The 11,388-nt window shown below is 39.3% G+C and overlaps 1 protein-coding gene across 1 annotated transcript in view; it reads right to left on the reverse strand.

Moving 5' to 3' along the window:
- The window catches only part of LOC138706357 (uncharacterized), a 469,670-nt gene that overhangs the window by 28,450 nt on the left and 429,832 nt on the right, over positions 1–11,388 (reverse strand). Inside the window, exon 2 of the mRNA XM_069835536.1 lies at positions 416–613. Coding sequence (XP_069691637.1) covers positions 416–613 — 198 coding nt within the window. The remainder of the gene's footprint in view (positions 1–415; positions 614–11,388) is intronic.

An 11,388-nucleotide genomic window follows, 5' to 3' on the forward strand; every position in this document is an offset into this window, starting at 1 on the left:
ATTTCTTTCGTCATCCATTTCTCGGATTCAAACCTAGTCGAGGGCGATGGACTTTAAAGTGTGATAAAGTCCTTAGCGTAGGAAAGTAAAGGTGTGAATCCAGTGTTGCACCTTTACGGCACATAAAAGAACCCTCTCTGTATTAGACAGGTGTTTCAGGAAAAATCTGTTGGCTAGTTCTCTCCCACGAGTTTACATGGTTGTCTTCCCTCTCTTATACTTCAAGAATTGTTTCCGAACCGTGTGTATTACGCACCAACTCTGGGTACTCAGAAATAGACGACTTCTTTTGTTACGTCGTTAAAATAGCTTAACGCCACAGTTTTGAGGATTGACAGAACGAACTCACTCCATACAGAAGAGAAATAAATTCGTACCTATATCGTGCTCGGGAACTGTAGCTACAGCTGCTTACCTTAAAAATGAACTGTCCCATTTCGGATATTTTATCAGCTCCGGATCCGGAAGAGCGCTTGAAGCAGTGTAGATAGTCTCGCGTCAGGATGAAGTAGCGCTCCTTCCAGCGAGAGAAGATGCGATCCCTCTGCTGCCACAGTAGACCCTTCTTGATGGCGTGCATCTCTCGGCCCGCCGCGCTGCTCGACAGTAAGGACTGTAACAATCAAAATCACCCTTTTTCATCTGCACTAGGCCTATTTCCGAATTAATTTCTTTGACATTTAATGTTAACAAAACCGTATAACAGCTTATGAGAAAAGGATATGCATGGACAGAGATATGGAAGGCGGGTGGATGGCATATTAAAAATAATTTGTTTTCCGGTGTCAGGGATGTTAAACAGATCTTCACGAAACTTCTGATAATATTTTCTGACGTCACAGAAGTTTATCAAATGAGTCATATATCACATCACATCACATCATATATATCATATCATATCATTAGTGTTCTTTCCAAGGGCAGGTCTTTCACTGCAAACCCAGCATTCATTCGTCTTTTCCATTTTCTGCCTTCCTCTTTGTCTCCACATATGATCCATATATCTTAATGTCGTCTATCATCTGATATTTCTTCTACCCCGAACTCTTCTCCCGTTCACCATTCCTTCCAGTGCGTCCTTCAGAAGATAGTTTCTTCTCAATCAGTGACCCAGCCAATTACTTTTTCTCTTTCTGATCAGTTTCAGCATCATTCTTTCTTCATCCACTCTTTCCAACACAGCTTCGTTTCTTACTCTGTCCATTTCACACCCTCCATCCTTCTCCATATCCATATTTCAAATGCTTCTATTCGCTTCGTCGTAATTTCCATGTTTCTTCCCCCTACAATGCTGCACTCCACACTAAGCACGTCACTAGTCTCTTCCTTAGTTCTTTCTCCAGAGGTCCACAAAAGATCCTTCTTTGTTCTATTTCCCTTTTGACTTGTTGGCAACAGCTCATGTTACTGCTTATAGTACAAGGGATATGCTGCTGGAGCTAAATGACAGCTGTGAACAGTATGGAATGAAGATAAATGCCAACAAGACGAAGACCATGGTCATAGGAAAAAAAGTAAAGAAGATAAACTTGCGAATTTTAAATGAGACAGTAGAGGAAGTGGAAAGCTTCAAATACTTTGAGCAATAACATGAACTGAATAGGAATGGCAAAGGAAGCCTTTAATAGAAAAAAGAGCATCTCCTGTGGACCTCTGGAGAAAGAACTAAGGAAGAGACTAGTGAAGTGCTTTGTGTGGAGTGTAGCATTGTATGGGGCCAGAAACATGGACATTACGACGAAGTGAAGAGAAGCGACGAGAAGCATTTGAAATGTGGATATGGAGAAGAATGGAGTTTGTGAAATGGACAGACAGAGTAAGAAACGAAGCTGTGTTGGAAAAAGTGGATGAAGAAAGAATGATGCTGAAACTGATCAGAAAGATGAAAAGTAATTGGCTGGGTCACTGGTTGAGAAGAAACTGTCTAGTGAAGGATGCACTGGAAGGAATGGTGAACGGGAGAAGAGTTCGGGGCAGAAGAAGATACCAGATGATAGACGACATTAAGATATATGGATCATAATATTATGAGAAGACAAAGAGAAAGGTAGCAAATAGGAAAACTGGAGAATGCTGGGTTTGCAGTGAAAGACCTGCCCTTGGGCAAAATACTATGAATGAATGAATGACTGGTATAACAATCAAAAGGTAACATACTAAATAACAATGATACGTAATGACAATATGCGAGCATGACAATAATGTTTAGACTATAGTAATATTTACATTACAATTACATTACAATACGCAAATACAGAGTTTTTAATTATACATGATAATAGGTAAACAATATTGATACGATTTTAATTTTATGTCAAAAGTTAGTCGTACGCAAGAGACTAGTTTTATAACGTTAATTCAGGACTTCGTAATGAAAATGTGAAGTGAACTCTTCCAGACAGTAGTTAGTAATAATAAACCGGAAACACAATATAACACATTACCCAACTACTTAAAAATTATTACTATACATACGTAGTAAGAAACACAGCAGCAACGTTGCAAAACTGATTCACTTTAGAATTTGTTCGTTTCATATATACGTGTATGTAGTTGAAATGATAACGTTTCCGGCTATATGTCAAGCGGGGTGGTATGCGATTCCCGGAAGGGAAGTGGACGTGATATGTTCCTCGTCTTCGCATTATTTATCAAGTTGTAAACATTGGTTTTGAGCCATGCTGACCACATGACTTTTGAGTTCCGCTGCTAGTAAACGTCTATTGTTTATTATCCTCATGGAGGTGAGAACAGAACGAATATTAGAGCTCAGAACTTAAAAAAAATAAAATTATATATTGACATGTAATAAAGCAACAAGTAAAAGCGGTAGTAGAAGGTACAGTCATGCATTTTGTCAAGAAACTCTCCCACTCTTCCTACAGAGCTGCGCACGAGATCGGATGAGTCTACTTACGAATTATAGGGGAACGGGTTAGCCTTTGCCTTGAACTCGGTAGACACACGTCCGACCTTCCCTTCTACCACAATTAATTATAAACAGTCACGAAGCTTGAGTTGTTGAGGGTACTAGGAACAATCAATGACATTATAGTTACTTACCGGGAACAATAGACTGTGCCGGTACTATTTCGCATTGTCTGTGATGAGGTGATAGTAGCGATCCTAGTGGTTAGCAACTATCTATGGATGCATATTCGTGACTGTATATACTAGACTGTGCCTATACTTCTACCCCGTTCACAGAAACGTTGTTCCCGGTACTGCACATCGCGAGTGTCTTGACAAAATGCATGAGCTGTACCAGTATGACGCTGGAATGTTAATATCAGAAGCGATTCTATTTGAAAATCGGATATATACACGGGATAAAACCGAACAAATTCTCGGCATGATTTATAGCAATTTTCAGCAAATATAACAATATGTACAAGATTAGCACCTCACATTCGTAATAAACTATAAAAATTATTAAGGTACAGTGAAAACAAAATAGTAGAATGAAAAATGACAGATTACGACATGCTCATTATCCCCCATAACAGATCTCACATGTGTTCGCCGTTTACCATATTCCGGCCCTTAAGGTAAGAAGCCAAACCGAAGCAATGGTGGAATACAGAGACTGTATCCTTCTTTTAAATATCCTCCCTGCTTCTGCCAATCGAAACTGGTAGGTAGAGTGTACCTTTCTTGTAATGTTGGGTATGTCGTGTTTCCGAGTAACAGTTTGTCATTTTCTGGAGGGAAAGGAAATTTGCTTCTGTTATTTATCAGATTATGCTAACGCTATTTCATAATTCCTTCAACGAATATTTCGAATCTGCTGCACCTATTTCCGCAATTGACAGGAAATGAAAATTCCCCGCTAGGCTGCACCTGCATCTAATCCTACGTCAAAAAAATATTCCACTTTATTCAATAAATATTTATTAAATGGGAACGAAGACGGGAGAGTTAAAAATAAGCAAAGGAATAGACTTATAAATTCTACAGAAAAATCAGATTACCGATGATATCTACATATTAAATATTGAAGTATAATCACAAACAGACACGCTTCTTTCATCAATGGTGGATTGTTTCAGAGGGAAATGTCTCAGTAGTTCTACATCCGAATAAAAACTGTAACTCGAATCGTCAAGTGTAATTAAAGTATTCAGCAGGAAGCTTAATAATTTTCTTATTCTTCCTTGTGTTATTATATAAGCTACTCCACCATACAGACTTACAAATACAATCCATTGCGATGTAGGGGAGAATATCTCTGGGCCAACACTATAGTCCGGGTCAGCTTACTTCATACCCTAAGGGTGAAACCTAAGCATTTTCCCCCCATTACTACATATGCTAGTGGATTGTGGCGATTTTATAGTTTGCACGTTGAATTTTCTTTTGCCAACTTCGTTTCGAATTTCGATATTGACAAATAATACAAATGGTAGGGACTTCGTAACTGGTATGTTGGTAGCTAAGACAAATATCGACAATATTTTGTCGGTACTGGAGTTCCATGAAATTAAAATTGTACTAGATTTCTGAGCCTGTTACTGGAAGATAGTGAAATTTGAACATACTAATTAATATTAATACATAATAGTTATTTTATGTGTTGCGTTGTGGTTATAATTCAGGACTATAGTCAGGTAAGTTTTCGGAGTTAGTACTAATAACATGTGGTCAAACAAAATACATTTTTAGGTTAGGTCTTGTGAGTCAGTTGTTTAGTCAAACCAATGAATTTCGTATTGCCAGACAAAATACTTGACATGTTGATCCCTATTTCGTATAGTTTGCCTATGAAAATATGTTACAAATCATTGAATTATTTAGAATAACCTTCCAACATGAAGTACAGTAAGCAAGTCATTTAGTACGAAGGATCATGTGATATCTAGTAACATTTGGCTACATTGACAAGACGGCAATATTTGCTGTTTAGGAACTGTTCTTATGTGACCTTCACTATTGACTCGCTCACAATGCAACCTCCCTGACCGTGTGTTCAGCACGACGCAGGGCCATCGCAGAGACGTCATAGGACGCGTATAAGACAAGGGATAAACATCCAGTCCCCTGGAATGGGGATAAATCTTAGCATATCTCGTAAACGTGGTGTGTATACAATGTAGAACAACTGTATGCAATTCCATTTATTTAATCCCACTGTATATATGTAGGCCTACAGTAAAGTAGGTAGTCCTTAATATTTATAAATGTAGAGTATATATAATGTCCCGCGTCGTGGTCTCGTGATCTAAAGTAACATACCTAGGACTCGCCTTACAGGATGCGCACTGGTTCGAGTCCTCATGAAGAGAGAAAATTTTCATGAAATTTCGGCCAGTGTATGGGACCAGTGTCCACCCAGTATCATGATGCATTCGGGGAGCTACGATAGGTAGCGAAATCCGGTTACAATAACCAACCATAATTGCTTGGGGGGGGGATCATCGTGCTAACCACACGGTATCTCCGTTCTGGTTGGATGATTGTTTAACTCTACGGAAACATGTAGACGTGAGACCACCAGTCAGCTAGTCCGCCCTGGCTCTTAATGGGCTGTTGCGACGCGGATTATTTTTTTTATAGTACATACTGTATTTTATGTTTCGTAAAGGTGTTTGACGGGGGAAAAAAAAACTTATCGCGGAAGCGAAAGAATTTCACCGAAATTATTTTTTTAGGGAGACATTTTACTGCGCGTTATATTCGAATCCGCAAGAAGATCTATATCGATCAGCGCTATTTCGGGCTTTTACTGTAATATGATAAAATTTACAAGGCAAGATGTTGGTTTTAAACTAATTATAAGTTATTGGTTCCCATAGACTATTTCTGACTTAATCGATAGGTCTACATATTTTAAAATATTGCACACCTCACATATAGGATTATACATTGGCAGGTTTATTTACACCTAAAGGCTGTATATTAGCGACGTATAAAATCCACGTGCTTCTATCATAGGCTTTCACATTCGTCATCTCTCTGAAATTATCAAGAACCGAGAACGAAGTAATGTTAGGCTTGAATATAGAATTTTTTCTTTACCCATCTTCACTTATGAACAAAGGGTCCTTTTATATGCATCAATTATATTTTATGGGGGGATGACGTTATTACTACAGTCATAATTTTCAGAAAAATGCCACATAGCGCTTTGAAACTCACTCTCCAATTTCTTCTTATTCGCCAAGTCGTTATCCTTTTGTCTCTCTTACCGAAGCAGAGTAACTTCTGCATCGTTAGAGAGACAAAGCAACAACTGAAATTGTTCACTAGATAAAGAAACTGCATTCTAATGACCGGGGAATAGCATCGCGGCAGGAGAGAGTGGAGTCCTCTTTTCATCACTACATTCACTAGCTGCAGCCCATCAAGCACTTCAGATAGACACGAAGAATTTCCAAGTGTTTAAATTGCAAGTCATGCATGGATGAAGGGGGTCGAGGGTTGAATTCTACGCCTTGTGACCGATATTATGGCATGACTCAAATATTGACGTTTTCTAGTTTGAGCAAAGTACTGTCTTCTTCTTTTCAAGATCTTTTGACGTGGTCGTTCCGTCAACTTTAAACGGGATCCTGCTTATTTGCTTAGCATGAAGGGAGACCATAGTTTAATAACAGACAAAGCAAGATAAGGGAAAACACAGAGTCCCCAAAGTTAGAAGATAAAATTAAATGATCATATCGCTGTTCCGGAGGAACAATAGATAGATAGGTAGATAGATGAACAGATAGATATAGATAGGTAGATATAGATAGACAGACAGACAGACAGACAGACAGACAGACAGACAGACAGACAGACAGACAGACAGACAGACAGACAGATAGATAGATATTTGAAAATAATTTTAACAATGGAAATAAAGGAAAATATAACTTTTGGTTAGTTTTAAATAGTACTAATCAGATAGGGTGTTTCTAATAATCATCCAATTTTGTAGTTGCGTCACTGTTCTTCCAGAACAACGATAGGATATTACAAATTCGAAGTAAACTTTAACTGCGAAGTGCCTCTATTTGAACAATGTTCAAGCCGTCACAGCATAATTGGGATCCCGGATAGCTCAGTCGGTACAGCAACTGGCTACAGGTCGGGGGGTTCTGGGTTCACTCCCTGGTGGTAGCGAGATTTCTCTCGTTGCTAAATCTTTCAGAACGGCGCCGAGGGCTACCCAGCTTCCTGTCAACTATCTAGTCTTTCCTGGGGTAAAAGACGGTCGGAGAACAGTGTCGCCAACACAACCTCATTATAGCGCCGAGGCCAAGAAAGCATAAAGCTTCACTTCATGCTGATTACGAACAAAATCCGTTCAAGTGTTTAGGAGTAGTCATTGCACCCTTGGTCAAAATGAAAGTGGCCGCGTCTCTAAAATTAAGTGTGACTCGGTTACTTCTGTGGTCGTTCGGGAGAACCAACTTATATTCATAAGATTGCGTATAATTTCTGTAGTTGTAATTATTGATAGATGTTTATAATCATAATCTTGTGAAGAAAAGTTTCATAAATGAGAAATAGTGTTTAAACAATGATTATTATGACAAACATTTGATCACTTACGATGCTGGAGTAAAGTAGGCTACATTAGTGCTCGTTACAATCCAAGTTATTACTGTAGTACTCTTAGCTCAATGGCAAAGAGTTAGTTTCTTGCTGTTGAGGTTGCACCTTCAAACCAGTCCCCAACACGAAAACACTTACCTTTCAACTTTGGTAAATTTAACTGAAAATATCACATTGGTGGATAAAAGTAATAGGAAAAAACATATCAACAGCAGGGGATCGAACGAGGATACAAACTTTCCTGTATGCAAGTGTATCAGCCTAACCACTACTAGACTAAGAGTCAGGACAGTTTCATTTTAACCCAGTGTACATAAAGAGACGGCACATCAGAAATCATTGTCCCCATATGTAAAGATAAGAATTTCTCTCTAGATGCCATGAAGGCGCTCGGCATTAGAATGAGGTGGTGTGGTCCCGACGAAAGAGCAGATACTCAATTTAACATGAGCCTGAGTGGACTCCGGAGCCGTTCTGAAACTCTAGAGATGAGAAAAATCGCGCCATCACCTGGGATTGAACCCGAGACTTCCCAATCTGACGCCAGTTGCTCTAGTAATTGAGTTACCCGACACCTATTTCAGTAACTAATCTGTGATTTCAGGCAATAGACCGACACACTACTGATGTATAACCTTAACTAGTGTTTAGTTAAAAACTTAACGGTACTTTTTAAGGGCACACCGAAGTGAAATTTGAAAATCTTTAAATATTGGACCTACAGTTTTTATTTCTTGTACACACATTATTTGGAATATATAAACTCAGTTCGTAGGACACTGAAGATGACGCAGAACCTGCGTCGAAACGGGTCATCTCTCTAAGGTACATAACCTTTAAAAAAAAAATTAACACTTTTAACGTGTCGTTAAACAATTTTAAGTTTTTTAATCAAAGTGTTAACGTGAATCAGAATCAATGAAAAAATATTGTTTTCCGTCTACGATCTCACCTTGGCAGGGGACATCAGATTCACAATAGACGAACTAACATCCATACTCTAAGACGGAGCAAATCCACAATCGTGTTTTCTAAGCACTGCCCTAACTGCTGACTAGAACACAATGGAAAAATTAAATGAACTTGATAACACAATTTTAATTTCATATTATTCACCAAATAACTTTCACGTAGGGTACGTTGCACAAGAAATTCAACTTTCCTTCACTACTAAGGTACAACACACGCAGTTTAAGGAGTTACTGCTTTTGGCGGCTAGTGGACTTCCTGTTATAAACTACACTGGCCGTTACTCATTAGAGATAAAAATTGGACACATATGCAATTGAAGCAACGACACACATCCTTTAAGTTCATTGCACTTCACTATTTCAGATTAAAAAACGGAAATAAAAAATAATCGGTGTTAAAGAAACACTTCCGACACACGTTAGTTAGGCCTACCTAGTTGTCGTGATGAGTGACAAATAACACCAGAAGACTTGCAGACCCTTACTGCACGTGTGTATTAGCTGGACTACATTACAGCAAAATGAAACTAAAACCCGCATCTTTCCAAGTGGGTCACAGCATTAAAAAACAGCCTCGATATGCATAATCATCATATTGTACATTCTAAAGGAAAGAACTTTCGCTCACCGTATGAAGAAAGTCGCGGAGAACGATCAACGACGTGATAAATCCGAATCAAGACGGCACTGCAACTTTCTTCCGTGTGTGTCTTCACGCAGTCACATTCTAGCTCTGTGGGCTGTGACAGTTTCTTACATTATCTTGCACATCTTCACAGGATATAGAATACGTCACTATGACTCAAAGTATGCGTGGCTTGGAAATCCAAATAGCTTGCGTAATTTCAAGCGAGAAGCATTTCCCTTCCTCGTGTCATCATCTGCAGCGTCCAGCCGTAATAGCTCCGTTGATGGCTTCTTATCAAAAGAGAGGGGTTCGAACCACATAGATATTGTGTCATTTGCGACGACTGGGTATATATGTTCTCTCCGACCACTTCGATTGCTTCTGTTAGCAACACCACTGCTGCTCTATTATTGTCTTAACACCATTAAAATTGTATCTTATCTAAGTAGCATTTTTGTAGTTTAAGAATGCTGAATGAAGAATTACATTACCATTACTTATAGCCAATACATAGATATGTCAACCAATATAATGCTGCAAGAGGGAATTCTCTTCTAATTATTTTAGCCTTTTTACTTTTGTGCTTACCCCACTTTTCTCCAGTTCCTCCCTTCCCTATTTCAATCCACCTATTTTATCTTATTCTGATTCCCTCCTTTATTTCACTCCCTTTCTTTTCTTATTCTACTCCCCTTTTCTTATTCCGGTTTCTCTTCTTCCCTTATTCCGGTCCCCCTTCTCTTATTCAGGTTTCTCTTCTTCTATTACTCTGATTCCCCTTCTTCTCTTATTCGATTTCCCTTCTTCACTTATTCTGGTTTCACTTCTTCACTTATTTCGGTTCTCCTTCTTCTCTTATTCCACTCCCTCTTCTTCTCTCATTCGTATCCATCTTTTCTGTTATTCCGGTCCCTCTTCTTCTCTTATTTCGATCCACTTTTTCTCTTACTTCGGTTCCACTTTTTTACTTATTCCGGTTCTCCTTATTCACTTATTCCGGTTCCCTTTCTCTTATTCCGGTTCCCCGTCTCTTATTCCGGTCCCTCTTCTTCTCTTATTCCGATTCACTTCTTCTCTTATTCCAGTTTCCCTCCATTTATTCCGGTCCCCCTTCTTCACTTATTCCGGTTTCCTTCTTCACTTATTTTCTTCACTTATTCTGGTTCCCCTTCTTTTCTTATTCCGGTTCTCTTTCCCCTTCTTCACTTATTCCGGTTTCCTTCTTCACTTACTTTCTTCTCTTATTCCGGTTCTTCTTCTCTTATTCCTGTTCTTCTCTTATTCCGGTTCTTCTTCTCTTATTCCGGTTTCTCTTCTTCTCTTATTTCGATTCTCTTATAATGGTACCTATTCTTCTCTTATTCCGACCCACTTCTTCTCTTATTCCAGTTTCCCTTCTTCATTTATTTCGGTTCCCTTCTTCGCTTATTTTCGTCACTTATTCCAGTTCTCCTTCTCTTATTCCGGTTCCCCTTCTCTTATTTCGATTCTCTTATAATGGTACCTCTTCTTCTCTTATTCTGATCCACTTCTTCACTTACTCCGGTTCCCCTTCTTCTTTTATCCCAGTTCCCCTTCTTTTCTTATCCTAGTTCCCCTTCTTCTCTTATCCCGATTCCCCTTCTTCTCTTATCCCAGTTCCCCTTCTTCTCTTATTCCGGTTCCCCTTCTTCTCTTATCCCAGTTCCCCTTCTTTTCTTATCCTAGTTCCCCTTCTTCTCTTATCCCGATTCCCCTTCTTCTCTTATCCCAGTTCCCCTTCTTCTCTTATTCCGGTTCTCCTTCTTCTCTTATCCCAGTTCTCCTTCTTTTCTTATCCTAGTTCCCCTTCTTCTCTTATCCCGATTCCCCTTCTTCTCTTATCCCGATTCCCCTTCTTCTCTTATTCCAGTTCCCCTTCTCTTATCCCAGTTCTCCTTCTTCTCTTATTCCGGTTCCCCTTCTTCTCTTATCCCAGTTCCCCTTCTTCTCTTATCCCAGTTCCCCTTCTTCTCTTATTCCGGTTCCCCTTCTTCTCTTATCCCAGTTCCCCTTCTTCTCTTATTCCGGTTCCCCTTCTCTTATTCCGGTTCCCCTTCTTCTCTTATCCCAGTTCCCCTTCTTCTCTTATTCCGGTTCCCCTTCTTCTCTTATCCCAGTTCTCCTTTTCTTATTCCTGTTCCCCTTCTTCTCTTATCCCAGTTCCCCTTCTCTTATTCCGGTTCCCCTTCTTCTCTTATCCCAGTTACCCTTCTCTTATCCCAGTTCCCCTTC

This window comes from Periplaneta americana, chromosome 9 (assembly GCF_040183065.1).
Source record: "Periplaneta americana isolate PAMFEO1 chromosome 9, P.americana_PAMFEO1_priV1, whole genome shotgun sequence".
NCBI lineage: Eukaryota > Metazoa > Arthropoda > Insecta > Blattodea > Blattidae > Periplaneta > Periplaneta americana.